The following is a 15,226-nucleotide window of genomic DNA, read 5'->3' as shown; positions in this document are numbered from 1 at the left end:
CAATTCCACAGGTAAGTGCCTCATTTTATCCTGTGCCAAATAGAGCCCCCAGAACTTGTCTTGGTGAAAACTGAATTTTTATACATATACTTCTGTGTATGCAGCCACTCAAAGGTATCTAACATTAATAAACACACCATATAGAGAGATATATATGAAAAATATAGTTATCTGACATCTTAAGCCACAGGAGAAAGTTTATTTGATCTCCTCTAATGCTTTGCACAGTTTTGCTGCTAAACAGACACAAGACAGTGGTGTATTGCCTTTAGTCTTTATTTCAATCATAAGTCTAACTTGAAAGAATAGGTAACACATTTAATGGCATCTTCAATAAATAAAATGAGCAAAAAAAATCTAGTCTTTGCACAGACACATTACAATCCACTCCAAATTCAATATTGTCAAAACATTGGGGTTTTTGCTAAAAACTTGCTCCAAAGGGGTTCTCTCTTTGTTTCAGCACTTAAATACACAAAAAAGTCTATTATGAGAGAAAGCAGATACTCTCTTCTGAACAGATCTTGTAAAAACCAGTAACTTAGAAACAAAATATAATTAGATCTCTCTAATTAAAGAATCCTGTTTGAAGTCTTCTTGGAAAAACCTTGATTCTAACCTTCATATCAAAACATGCAGTTTTGCTGGATCCTATCCTATGTCAGCATACTTACACAATAAGAATTAAATACCATGGTTTGTTATTTTTTTTTTAAAGGGGAAATTCACAAAGCAAAAGCATTAGCTTCCCACACTCACAGGAGTAGTCATGGTCCACACATTCTGCAGTACTAAACAGATATTTTGGTGCTCAGTTCATTGTGTGAACTCTGACCATACTGGAAAAGATACTGGAGTTTATCCTTTCTTTCTGCACTCATCTCTTCCCAGTCCAACAGTCTCAGGAAGCTCAGGGAGATGAGAATTCATGCAAATCCAAATTTGCCTGCACAGATCAGATTGCAGGATGAGGACCCATAAGTCTGATTCTAATTAGAAGCCAGGCTTAATTTCAAGCTTTTCCTAAATAAAGTAACCAAATAAAGAAAGGCTGAATCCCAAGATTTCCACATTGCAATTCCCTGTAATTTGCAACACCTATTAGCACACCACAAACCAATTACAGTATCAGTTGATGGAGGAAGAACCCCTCTATCACTAAAATGAGTTAAAACACTCATCCTTCAAGCCTTCTGGAGCCTTCTTCAGTGAAAGCTGAGGGCATGCAAGGAATGCATGGCTGGGGCCCCACAGACCTATGCACGCTATATAGGGGAGAGAAAAGGTTACTTTAAACAAAAGGCAGAATTACACCACATCTGTGCAAACATTTAAGCCAGTTTGTTTCAGCTAATGTTATCATTCAGCTAACAGTTATCTGCTTATTCCAACTATTGCTGCTGATTGCACTTGGCTCATTCAAGAGAACGTGATGAAGCAGAACCCAAACTGTTCAAGGGAATGGAACTTCTTTCTGCAGGTATCTTCCTCTCAGCTGACCACTTTGTAACAAAAGTGCAATAATTTACAGTCCTTTCAAAACAAACAGCTATTAAAATCATACACTTTTAGGGAAATTAATTCACTAGTTTAACCATAAAAATATTTCCCCAGATAACAAACCTTAAAGCATCAAGTAAACACAGTACTTCAGTAATAATAATAATAATAATAACACAGAAAATCCCTTCCACTTGTTAGAAAAGACATAACTGTTAGAAGATTTTGCTTATTGTACACTACTTAGGAGTTCTGTAATTAAGATACATAACTACCATTGAAAATAAATGAGTATGGAAATATGGACCTGACCTTCAATTGCTGTTCTTAAGCATTTGCAAATGAAGACACAGTAAAGCCCAGGGCCATGTCATCCAAGTACTTGAGAACTTAAAAGACAGTTTACATCCAGAGCCACAAGAAAGCACCACTTTCCATAAATTACTTTGTATGTCTATTGCTGAACAGCATCTTAAATAGTTTTGTTAGAATTGCTAAGATACATTCTCATACTAACTGTAGCCTGACTTACAGAATTCAAGTTTGGGGAGAGCAGGGAACTTCCTGACAAAATTGTAAGCTGAAAAAAATCTGCTAAATTTGGTCCAAGCATCCAAAAACCACATAAGGGCACACAAGTCCCTCATTGCTTAATGCTCCTGTTTAATTGATCCTTAAAAAAAAAAAAAATCTAAAAAAAAAAAGTGTATAGCTATAAGGAATAAGAAGGGCTGCTCATGAGAGGCACAGAACTGTGATAGAATAAATAAATCTCATCAGAAAGATGTATTAACTGTGGTTTTGCCATGCAAGTAATTGAATTTGTACTATGGGGAACCCTGAAATTTGTACACTATATCCACAAGAAATTATTTCCTATTTAAAAAACAGATCCATTTGTAGTTAACTGCTTTTTGAATCATCATTAGATATATGAAAAAAAAACCAATAAAATTTTCTTAAAACAATTACAAAGAGTGGACTGCAGTAGCAGCTATTCAAGCAAGATTCAAGCATATGTTTAAATCAATGTTCAAGCTGGGGATTAGCCTTCTTTGTCAAAAATTTGTACAACTTTTTCAAAAACCTGCAAAGAAAGAGAAGAATATTAATTTTTTGAAGTGTTAGTCAAACAGTTACTCCCACTTAAACCAGAATACACAATAATTGACAGTATCTGAAAAAATAAAGCTTTTTTCTTAGAACATTCAAAATAATTCTTTAATAGTGAAATTGGCATCAGATCTGGGAAACTGACAGAAAAGCAACTATTTCAGGAAAGTTAAAGCTCAAAGTGAAAAAGACAAGACACTGTTAAACAAAGCAACACTGAATATGTGGTTAGTCCACCTCATCTTCTAGCAGAACTAATTGATTTCTCAAACTTATTCACATCTTAATCTGTTCTTCAAGAGTCACAATGAGAGTTCCACAACCTCCCTCACTAATATACACATAAGTGCTTAATTAGCACACTAACCACACAACACACATCTCAAAAGAACACCAAAAACATGTACCCTGCCACAGCAACCCCCAGGATTTTTTGGCTTATACACTTACTTCATCCACAGATTTAGAGGCATCCACTTTTCTCACTTTTCCCATTCTCTCATACAAATCTATTATAGGCCTGGTAGACTGCAGATATGTGTGAATTCTAGGAGAAAGCAGAGGAGGGGGAAGAAAAAAACCATCACATGGTAAAATCTACAGAGAAGGGAACAGAGAAGTTTTGGATATGGTACCTCTTTTGCAGACTCTCCCGATTATCATCACTCCTACCACTGCTCTTGCCTCTTTCAAGACAACGGTCAATACATATCTACAAAAAACATCAAAAGGATGATGACAACCAAGAAAACAAGGTGTTATCTTGAAATCAGCAACAACAATAACAAATATACTTAATATCTACATAGACCTGATATACAAAATACGGATCTGGAGGAGGCACCCAGAATTCAGATGGCAAATGAGGTATTTCCAGGCAAAAAGGATGGTAGCTTTCCACTTCAGCAGTTTGTGAGAATGGGGGATCTTAAAATGAGATTGGGGTCAGGGGAAGGAAAAGCAGCTTCAGGCTCTATGGTTAGCCTGGGTCTCCAACTTGGAACAAAAAATTTTGTTAAGGCAACACACTAAGGTGTTCCAATGTTTTTACTCTACAATGAAGCCTTAAAAATCAAAAATTAAGTAGAAACTGAAGAAGTTTTATATTTAAAAACTTCCCAATCAACTTGGGATGCTTTGAAACATACAGTTAAGTTCTGACACATGTATAGCTCATGAATACATTTGATCATTGGACTCACTGATCTTAGAGGCCTTAACCAACTGTGACAATTCTGTGATTTATCCTCATCATGCAAGAGGACAATGGTTAAAAACTACTTTTTCCTACACAGTACTCTCATCATAAAAAACCCCAAAGTGTCATGTAGGGATTGTTGTCTACTTTTAGATTTAAATAAATCAACACCTCACCAAGGGAAAAAATTCATTTAGTCTTATTTGTGTTTGTAAATAGAAAAGAACAATCCTTCAGTTGTTCTTTGAGATTAAAACCAAACAAATACACACAACACTAAGTTAAAAAAGTTATGCAGTTTCTCAGGAAATTAAGGAAAAGGTTAAAAGGAAGAAAGTCAGCTTAAGGTGCTGGGATTCTCCTATCAGTTTTTACGTCTCAAGGGCACTGATATATTGAAAAAGACAGCATATAATGGCACTTGTTAAATTAATATAATGTATCACTGTCAAAATGCCCTTGTAATCTAATGACTTGCTGAATAGAATGTTGATTACTGGCTATCCTATAGCACAGCTCAAAACTACAGAAAAAAAAAAGGCTGCTGCTGCTGCCAACACTTTAAAACTAAAGCAAATAGGGATATCAAATTCATTTTGGACTAAACAACAGTTACTAAGAGTAAAGTCATGTTTTCTGAAAATTAACCAAACAATTTTATATAACATATTTAAAGTTTTCATAAATTTTCCTTAAGAATGCAACTGCCTGATGTTGCAGCATTTTATCTTCAAAAAAACTTCCCAAAATATCCCAGAATCTCACAGAGCAAATTTTCTTCCTGCTTTTACACTACTCCATTCACTACCTGATAAGAGTTTTATTGCTTCTCTTGAATGGTTCTCATAAGAGAGCAAGAAGGAAGTTGCAGAATAGGACTCTTCATTACCTCATTGTCACAATCAAAAAAGAGAACAAAAGAAACATCTGCCTTTCCATCCATAGTCTTATTCCAGCCTTGAAGATTATCTTCATTCCTGGGAAACCCATCAATCAAGAACTTGTTCTTCTGGGAATTGTCAGCCATTGTTTGATCCATAGCCTGATAAAAGATAATTCAATTCATGCTCTCCTGCACATACAACCATTTATCTACTTATTAAATTACCCTCAAAATGTTGGCACGGTGAGTTAAGGTGCATTTATCTTAACATTACTGCAGATTTACAAAATGTATTTTTGTTTTGACTTTAATGCATGCTCATTGAAGTGATCAGGCATTGGAATGGGCTGCCCAGGGAAGTAGTGGATTCTCCATCCCTGGAGATATTTAAAAAGAGACTGGATGTGGCACTCAGTGCCATGGGCTGGGAACCGCAACGGTGGACTTGATGATCTCTGAGGTCCCCTCCAACCCAGCCAATTCTATGATTCTATGATTAATTCAGTGATACACCCATACAACCTTCATTCACACTGAACTCACTGCTTCATAAAGCTCAAAATTTCACAACACACAATCCCAACTTTAAAAGTTGATATAATACAAGGTACTGGAAGGTGCTGTTACACACTAAGATATCAAAACAACCCTGAGCTGCAGTTAATTCTACTGGAAACAGTGCCAGGTAAATTCAGTGCCATGAGAAACAGAAGCCTTTTCTGTCTTGAAGGAGATACTCTGGTTGTCTTGCTGGACATCTAAGGATAAAGGCCAGAGCTCTTCATTCCATGGGACCATCAGTAGGTGCTCTTCTCCTTCACCTGACTAAAATAAAGCCTAAAATTTAGTGCAGCTCAGTACCTTCAGGGCTCCTGCCTTCCAGTCAAACATGACTGAGTTGATCAAGAGGTCCAAAAAACAGTTAAGGGAAATAAGAAATAGAGTGTCACTCGTTTCCCTAGAGTGACTAAAAAAAAAAAAAAAATTTAAAAATTAAAAAAGAATCCATTCTCACAGTTGTACAGGTAGCAGAGGCCATCACCTACCCTCCTCCAACCTGCCAGAAAGGAAAAGGAGTAATTGCTAAGAAAAGCACACACCTGTGTTTGCATTTCATAGTTCTTTCAGCATACAGGCTCTGCCCTGTTTCCTAGTGAACCAGCAAGGAAACAGCTCTTTCCTTACCCTCTTCAGCAAGCTGATTGTTATTTCAACTGGTACAATTTCTCCCTCCTTAATGTAGTTCTCAATGAGTTCTCCATACTGGGAGCCTGGCCTTTTTCTCTCATCTCGGAGGAGGTCCCCAGCAGACAGGTGTGTGTAGCCATACTTCTGAAACGTGCAAAACAAAGAGGGAAACACTCCCTTGAATTGGTACACCTGCAAAGTCAACATCAGTCAGCAGTGTAAACCCCATTTATCTGTGTATTCCAACAGGGACACAGTGAACCTTGCTACTGACAGATCTATTCCATCTTCAGTGTGCAATGTGACAACACAGAATATTCCATAAACACAGAAAGCACAGCAGCAAAGAGATCCTTGGGTAAAATGCTCAACAGGATTTGGTCAGGCATCCACGTCCTGTTTTGAAAGGTAATTTTGTTATGTTTGGAAAGGAGACTGTTTCAAAGCCCCCGTGGTGTTTCCTGAAATGTTACCCTGTGCAATGAGAAGTTTAACAATCACCAGCTTAGATACAAGCTGTAACCCCACGCTACAGTTCCACTAAAAAACCCTCAGTGGTTATCAGACACTGAGTCAATTCTTGATTTACAAAGTGAAAAAGCTGAGATAATGCCTTTGCTTGGTATCTTTAGGCAAAAGGTTTGTAATTCTACCTAATTACCTACTTAAAGAAAAACATAGGAGGTGTTTCCAGGTCCTGGGGAGCTGAAGGAATGTTTACAGCACTGCACCAGCCAGAAATCCTTACATTCCCATTGATGCTTTTGGCACCAATTTCCTCCTTTGCTTTGGCCAAACCACTTCTAACTCTGGCTCTAGCATGGCAGCTACACAAACAGTCCTAACCTGGGCCCCCCAAAACCTGCCCCTGTTTCCTCCTTCCCTGGGATGAACACAACAAGCTAAGGGGGAACATCAGTGTCCCCTGATGGTGATGGAGCAGATGAAAGTTACACTGGTGTCCCCTGGTGTGACCCCACATACAGTAAAGAGAAAGGGAGCAGAGAGATCAGGTTCAAATGTGTAAATGTGATACCAGTTTGTAGGAAAACATAACATTATTCTTTTCTTTCACCTCAAACTACCTACCTTTTCACCTCAAAAGTTGCAAATGTAAAATAAAGTAATTATTATACTTGAAAATCTCAGCTATTTACCATCATACAAAGACACCTCGTGCAAACATACAAATAGTCTTAACAAAGAGAAATGCATTAATATAAAGGAAATTTCAGAGCACAAAATTATCATTTTCTCAGCTCATTTAACACCACAAGAAAAATAACTGAGTATACAATGTTCCTGAACCAAACAGTCCATAAAAACATGCAGTAAAGACTTCTCCTGGGTGACTACCCAAGCTAGCAGTACACCCATACATATTCCTCCTGAAACTTTTACATAAAACAAAAGCAGCAGCAAAAAACCAAAACCAACAAAACTTCAGGGTTATCATCTTGGCTGCAGCAACATCCAAAGCAAATTTCAAATAAGGTGTCTGAGCAGCATAATAATGTGACTACACATTTTTTTTAAGGCTGTGAACTGGGATTTAAAAACTTGGCAACCGGACTAAGTACAACAGAAATATTACACAACCCACTAAGTGACTTGAAAAACATTTCCGTTGCTTTCCAATTTCACCCAAAAAAGCATGGAAAGTCAGTTCTGCCATAGTCATAATTTAAAAAGGGATATAATTACCTAAATCTCCAACTTTACACAGCTGGCAGAAAAAAAAAAAAAAAAAAAAAGGAAGCGAGATTTTGCTCTAAATAACTGTGAAGAAAAAGCTCCTCTATAAAGTCACTGTACTGCTTTAATGTGCATTGCATTTGGATATGCCTATTTAATTGCAAATCTAAATATTAACTATGAACTACAGAAGCCATAAACCAGAATAAATCTTACTGTATAAGCAAGAAATCCTACTCTGCTGAACTCTAAATTAACATGTAGCTCTTCTTGCTAAAGTTAAAGACTAATGATATTTTTAACATCAAGTTTCTACACAGGAGAAAACATGAGGAAAATATAATCCCTTCAGCTTTAGAGGATTACCAAACCATTTAATTTTCCCTGGCATTTCCCTTTTCATGCACAAAAATGAAATTAAGTCAAGATAATTTCTGGAATTCTGTCTTTTGGAACAGCAAACTCAAATAGTTTTTTAACAGCTGAACAGAGAGGCAAAAGATGCAAGTGTTTTAAAGTCTTGTTGTGTAAATAACTTGCTTTAGGTAATAGTAAATCATATTCTAGAGTAACCTTCAGAGTGGATTTACCAGGCAATAAGAAAAACAAATCTCTCCTTCAGGGGCAAAACATCTGTTTGTTAACTGTACCCAGCCAAGAGCCAAAGAAAACAAGTTGGTTTAAACAATACAAACAAGCAGGGAGAAAGGCTTGGCTGCTGCTCCCTGCACAGAAGGTTTCAGAGATGTGGTGCTCACGCTACTCTTGCCAGTTTTAATCAATGTGTATAGGGCACACAGTCTACTTTCATCTCAAGTGAGATAAACCCTGAATCAGATAAACCCTAAATGTCCTGAATCAGAGAAAATAGTCACATTCCCAGGAGCTTGCAAAAGAGGTCGTGATGTAACTGCAGGAAAAAAACGGGGCAAAAGGCTCCTGTGTCTTGCCAAGGTTTGCACTGTGCCAGCAGACTTCCCAGCAGTGCCAAATACCTCCTGATGCAATCTCCAGAATGCCACTTCTTGCAGCTACTGCCCAATTCTTCTCCTCCAGAATCAGGAAGGGAGCAGGACTGTAGCTGCCCAGCAGTGAAAATGCAGTTTCTCCAGTTCTTGAAGGGCGTGCACATCTTTCATCCGTAATATCCAAATGAAAGGAGGACTTGAAATAGAAGCCAGGTTAAAAAAAAAAAATCCAAATATGCCAAGCACCTAAAATCTGGATAGATATTTAGATCACAGGAAAAACCAGAAAATGTAGAAGTAACTATTCTGAAACTTATTTCAGACAATGTTTTCTGCTATGCTAGTGGACTGGCATGCTGTGCTATAAGAAAAAAAATATTAAGTTCCTATTACACAAATTCTCATTATTTTAAAGCTGGTTTAATATTTGGAGAATCATAAACCAAGTATCTTAAAAAAACTGACTGAGAATAAAAAAAGATAAAAATCAGTTGACTTCACAGCATTGTAGACATCTTCCTTTGCTTTCAAAAAGAACACAAAAAGCTTAGGTTTCCTTCAATCTCAGCCCAGAAGCATTACTCAGTACAGCACTGAACAGGACTGTGCAGAGCAGAGCAAACTCTCCTGTTTGTCATGCAGTAGCCTGGTAAACCAGTCCTGCTTCAGCAGAACAAACCAGGACATGCACACTGTGTGCTCCACATCTCCAAATCACAGCCACCCTGGGATGCCCTTCTCATTCCTTCCACTTCCAGCTTTCTTCTGTCAGTTGGGATTTGCAGTTTCCACTCTGCCTAGGAGACAGAACATGCTTTGTTTTCAGTAAATACAATAAATGGATAAATGCAACTGAGAATCCATGAGTCATATCTGTGCCAGACTTGAATAAGGGGGATCCTGGGTGAGCAATGTTCTCCAGGCAGTAAGAGGCCCAGCAGTGTGCAGCAGCTGCTGCTGGACTCCTGACACAGCCAAGATTTGAGGGGGGACAAGGTTTACTTCTGATTCAGCCCTGGGTGGTCCAGCAACACATCTCTCCACTAAACACACAGCTTGAGACTTCCTTAAACGAGCAGAAGCCAAGAAAAAAAACCAAGAGAAACACAAATTACTCCTTTGACCTTGACTCCTATCTCAGCTTATCATTGCGACTCTGAAAAGGAAAGTCACAGGGCTTAAGATCTGAACACATAAAATACAAATATTTATTGCCCTATTTCTAGCCTGTCATATCTTGGGCAACCTTAGTAAACAATCAAAATTTACTACAGACTTATCACTTGAGAATTAGTTCAAATAATAATAGAATCACAAAGCCACCAGTCTTCTTTTTTTAACCTAAAAAGTTTTTGTCTGTCCTATTAGCAATGAGCACACGGAATTATAACTTTGGAGTATAAACTATAATACAGTAATATATCCTCTGTCTGCTTATTCCAATAAAAAAATGACATTTTCTTAGTTTGAAATATGTTCTTGCCTCTGGGGGAGGAAAAACAAACAAAAAACCACATTAACAAAACAAAACACACAAAGCAGATCCCACTGACAGTACTCCCAGGGAAGAGGGGAGCAGAAACAGCACTGCAGCACTTCAGGAACACTCAGTGCAATAAAAGGCACCCAGGGTGTTTGGGCAAGTCCAAAATTCAATACCCAGTAAGTCTGTGTTCTGCAAAATGGAAGCAGAGAGCAATAAAACCTTGGGGGATTGATTTGTATATACACACCATGTTTTTAAAAAGCTCCAAAGTTCAGAATATAAATTTATATTCCAAAAAACAATATGAAAACTCAAGGCTGAGTGGACTGCTAACACTTGGCCCTCTTGAAAGACATTTCAGAAATTGAGTTGAGAGTAAACAATTTTAAAAATGTTTTTTTTATTTCAAGTTAATGCTGTCCCTCAGTGAGAAGACAATTTACACGTGACAGCAAAACCTAAATGCACTGCAACTTTCAGAAGAATGTTTCTGATACAATGAGTTCATCTTTGCATTGTTTTCTTCACCCTAGGAAATGTCCTTATCACACATCCCAGAGCAACTTAAGAGCTCTTTCCATTTGGATATTAAGTTGTGCTTTTATAAAAGGAGAAAACTCAGCATCTCACCTTGAGGGATTAGTTCAGATTTAACCACAAACATCCATGACAAGGCTGTAGTGAAGGTGAATTATATTTTGGGTACTTGTCTTGCATACCCCAAATCCCTAAAGACTACCTTGCCAAAACAAATAAACAAAAATACATCTCAGATCTTACTTGAAATAAAGACAAATGACTTAGTTATTATTCTTTCCTCCAACCAAACAGTTTTGTATTTCAAGCAAAACTTACAAGGATTTAAAACTTAAGTACATGAAAGCACAGTTTGTGCACGTTTGAAGAACGTATTTTTTTTTCCTGTACTTTACCACCACCATTTTTAAAGAAAAGTTCAGAAGCCTAAAATAGGCCACATTAATTTTGTCCTACAAGAGCCTGCATTGAAAAGCCACGATTCAACCACCTGCTCAGATATTCTGTCTCACATGACAAGCTACCCAGCAGTCCCAGGTGACAGCAAACTCCACCTCACACAGTTGTGAGAGGTTTCAGGAGTTAATCTGCAGAGCTGGAAGGGAGAGGATAAGAACTTAAGAGGGAATACTGCTTCATCCCTTCCTAAGTAGAGGGAACTGGTCCAGAGCAGCAGTTCCACTGCATTTGCATTTCAGTGACAATTCTGTGAGTTTGTGGAACGTGCACAGGAGTCTTCCCTCCATATCTGAGGAAACCAGCCTGCTTCAGCTGTCTCCTTCAACCTTATCTGCAAAGATAAAGAAACCTAATCACTTACCTGCTGTTCCCTTCCCTACACTGTGTCAATACCCATTTCCGCTTGTTAATGCATCTTTTTCCCTAAAATCATTTCTCTATCTGGTCCAAATTTGCCATGAATACGTCTCCTCCAGAACAAGGGACTCCAGCACATACATATTGAGCAGTTAGGATTTAAGCTAGTACTTGAAAAAATACATATTTCTGCCACAAAATGTGATAGCCATCTCCCTTTTCTAGGACTGTAAAGCACAGTCAGCAAAAGTTACATCCCTTCTTTAAAAAATCATTCTAAGGTAGCACAGAGTACCCACTTTGTTCTAAAAAACAGCATTTTTAAAAGTAAAACCATGTAATGCTACAATCACACAAGACCTCATCTCAGCAAAAGGAGACCTCCTCCACCTGCTATGCTGTCCCAAATCCCTCACGTGAGCAGTAACCAAGAAGTATTTATAGTTCATACTGACTTCTTGTTGGGCACAGATTTCAGATCTACTGCAAGATACTGGGTCAGGTTCATTCCAACTGTGAACTAATATTATTCAGTTCATTTACAAGGATGAATGGGGGTTTATTTTTCACTCAGCTACAGCCCCTTTTCTCTCTGGCAAGCTGCCAACAGGGTTTAAAATACAAACAAAAATATAGATTTTCAACCTCAAGACAGCATTGACTGCATACAGGATATTCAACTGCCTGCACCAGGACTCTCTGAGGGGTCAGGCCAAGGATATTTGCTTATAAAAAGGTGTTGCTCTTCAGTACCTGCATTTCACCCACACTTCCCTCTTCAGGTCCCCCTTTTTCTGAAGTTTTCCAGCATGCTCCCATCAGTCCAACTCTCCCACCAACTAACTCAGCCCCCCTCTCCCTCAATGATCACCCAAGGGCTCCTGTAGCTGTGTCCAAATGAGTAGGAAAGCCACGGGGGGCAGGCAGCAGACCCATCTGCTTGCTACTGCCAGCTCACTGACTCCAAATAACTTCTCACCAACACTGGCAGAATTAAAGCAAATTCACATTTATTATTATTAGGACTTCCCTTTCCAGCCTTAGACAAGAAAATAAGTACAGCCCAAGCAAAGTTAACTTTCCTCTTTCATTTTTAGCTGCAAATACAACTTGAGTAGCAATGACTGGTTTGAATTCCTCCTAGCAAAGTGGTCTTTATCCAATTATATTAGCCTATCAAGCCAAAAGCATTTGTGCTTCTGAACACAGGCCAGCAGCCACACAAGGTACTTCAGCCCCGAGGCTACAGTAATGGCTTGGTGAAAGCCATTAACGACAGCCTAGAAGATTCCCCTGCAGTTTAAGCTCATTTGTTTACTACGTGCCAGGGGCAGAATTTGACCTTACCATAAAGCAGTATGAACCTTTCATTCCACAATATAATTTCATGAATGAGTCAGCTTGAATGAGAGTCTATAATTTGAGGTTAAAATCCTTCAGAACTAAAGTCACAACGGCATTTTTCAGTCTGGAACAAATTCACATAACTTATACACTCTGGCAACTGGAGTAGAATGGCAGCATCACCAGAATAGACAACACAAAATATGCCTGGGGCAGGATTTGAAGTTTTGGTTGGGCTTTTTTTGTTGGTTGGTTGGGTTTTTTTCCACCAATAATTACAGAAACATAGGCATTGGTACAGTTTTTATTCATATCTTTCAGTGCAGATATGGGTAAACTTCAATCCGACATGGTTTTCAATATGAAAATTACACACAATTCCTCATTTAAAAAAAAAAAAAAAAAAAAAAAAAAAAAGTAAAAAAACCTGTTTCAAATTAAACGTGCACATGTTTGGAAGCATTCAGCCTTAACTACTTCCGTAATTATCCACTTAAATACAATGTAATTATCCCTGGGATTTTTCCTTTTGTTTTTTCAGAGGACAGCACTACACCATGTAGCATTCACCATTCTTTCTCAGCTACTTCTTCTGTATCACAGGGCTGAAAAAATTTATTTGAAAAAACGAAAAGATGAAAAATACAGCAAAATCTTCTCAGCCTTTAGTTTTAGGCTCTGACTCGAGAGAACAAAATTAACCACCTACAGGGTCAGGACATCCTTTGACCTCTATCATATTCTGTCATAGAATAAAATTAATAAAATTCCCCTTCTGTTTTTAACATTTTACTTTCACAACTTAGAGCTGGCACCGAGTCAACAAACCAACACCCTATAACACCTGTGGTACCACCTCTTAAGCTGATGAGACAGGCTTCAAAAGACACGGACCCTACTCACTTGAAGGCAACGTATCCCCTGCCTCTGGAAACCATCTCACCTCCACTCCCAGCCTGTGAAACCCTCAGCCCACGGGGTGTGGGTGGCAGCCCCACAGTTACCTACGTGGCCGGGCAGGATGTGTACAGGGCCACCCATCCCAGCCAGGCTGCAGGACCTGCCCGACAAGGCACCACCACCAGGAAGCCCGGACCTTCTCCAGGGCCATGTTCCTGTCCTTCCCCCCAAAGCAGGGCGGTCGCTGCCCCTGGCCAAACCCCTGCTGTTACCACCGCGCCACGGAGACCCCCAGAACCCACGGGGGTGTCCCACAGCCCAGGGTGGGCGCCGGCGCAGGAGGACCCACCGATAGAATAGGATGTCGGGGGGGAGTGGGGGAAAAAAGGGCGGGAGAAGGAAAAGCTGGAGTTGGGGCTCCCTCACCGACTAACGGGGAGATGTTGGGTCAGTTATCTTTATTTTATCGCCTGAGAGAAGCAAGAAGGTGGATCGGGGCTAGAAAAGAGCCCAAACCCACAGGACGTGGGGGGCGAAGGGGACACGCTCCCCCAAGCGATGACCCCAAGGAGAGCCGCAGATCCCACCGGGGGGGGCCTACAACTCCCAGCGTGCACCGCGGCCCCTCCAGCAGAGCCTCCCTCAGCCGGAGCCCCGCGGCACGCCGGGACATGTAGTCCCATACCGCCCCCTCCCTCTCCCTGCCCCACCGGGTCCACTGCCCCTCACCTCCACGATACGAGCGCACTGCGTCCCCTTGCCCGCACCGGGCCCGCCGAGGACGAAGACGACGACGGGCTTCATGAGGAGAAGGAAGCGGCGGCGAAGGAGCAGCAGGACAGCGGCGGCGAGGCGGCGGCCTGGAGGCGGCCGTAGAGCGGGCGGGGAACGGCGGGCACCGAGACCAGGGCTGAAGCAGAGCTGCCACCGCGACACTCGCTGCTGAGCTGTCCCCGCCGAGGGAAAGTGCTTCCGGGTCCTCGGCGGCGAGGGGCGGGGCGGACAAGCGCGTAGGGAGCCGGCGGCGGACGCTCTCCCATCCGGTGTACCCGGCACAGGGCGGCACTGCCCGGCCCCGCCATCCCAGGGCTGCTGTGCGCTCTTCTTCCAGCCCAGGACGCAGCGCACCGCCCTCCGTTGAACGCTCGCCCCGCGCAGCATATGGCGGGGATGAAGCGGCCGGGCCGTTCCGCTGCGCCCCCGTGAGGGATAGGCGCACCCCGGACAATAGACTTTTGTCACGAGTCATAAGGGAGCGGTGAGCTCTGTAGGTGGCTCACGCCCCACGAAGGCCGGGCAGGACCGGGGCAGGCAGGATGATTGCGTGGGTTTATTTCGGAACCCATTTCTGCCGCCACCGTCCTTCCCTCCGCGGCCCTGCCCGGCGGTGGCGGCACGCCCGTTGCCATAGCAACCCCCCTCCGCGCCGCACTGCGCTTGCGCAACCCTCACTGTCCGTTTCCCAGCCCGCTGGCGTTTTTAAACCCCCGGCGCGCGCGCTGGCGGTTGGTTTCCCCCGGAGGGGGCGCTTCGATTGGTCGAGCCAACCGCTTCCCCTTGCCGTGTGCTGATTGGCTAGGAGCGGGCGGAGGGGGCGG

General features: G+C 41.2%; 1 protein-coding gene across 1 annotated transcript; it reads right to left on the bottom strand.

Annotated features, from left to right (window-relative positions):
• Nucleotides 1-257: 257 nt before the first annotated feature.
• On the bottom strand, nt 258-15,011 carry CMPK1 (cytidine/uridine monophosphate kinase 1). The gene is made up of 6 exons (XM_030455386.1): nt 14,358-15,011; nt 5,880-6,026; nt 4,701-4,853; nt 3,249-3,325; nt 3,064-3,160; nt 258-2,587 (listed from the first exon to the last, which is right to left on the bottom strand). The coding sequence occupies exons 1-6, from the start codon at nt 14,787-14,789 to the stop codon at nt 2,546-2,548; spliced, it is 948 nt and encodes a 315-aa protein (XP_030311246.1). The 5' UTR covers nt 14,790-15,011; the 3' UTR covers nt 258-2,545.
• Between the last annotated feature and the right edge of the window lie 215 nt (nt 15,012-15,226).

Source organism: Calypte anna, chromosome 8 (genome assembly GCF_003957555.1).
Source record: "Calypte anna isolate BGI_N300 chromosome 8, bCalAnn1_v1.p, whole genome shotgun sequence".
NCBI lineage: Eukaryota > Metazoa > Chordata > Aves > Apodiformes > Trochilidae > Calypte > Calypte anna.
The sequence above is the reverse complement of the archived record's forward strand: the minus strand, read 5'-3'. Positions and strand labels throughout refer to the sequence as shown.

Bases quoted from the DNA above. Each gene is read 5' to 3' on its own strand.
- CMPK1 (XM_030455386.1), bottom strand. From the start codon at position 14,789: ATGCTGCGCGGGGCGAGCGTTCAACGGAGGGCGGTGCGCTGCGTCCTG. The intron at 4,854-5,879 runs GTAAGGAAAGAG...ATCTTTTATCAG, and splicing joins CAATCAGCTTGCTGAAGAGG to GCTATGGATCAAACAATGGC. The intron at 3,161-3,248 runs GTACCATATCCA...GCTTTCTCCTAG, and splicing joins CGGGAGAGTCTGCAAAAGAG to AATTCACACATATCTGCAGT.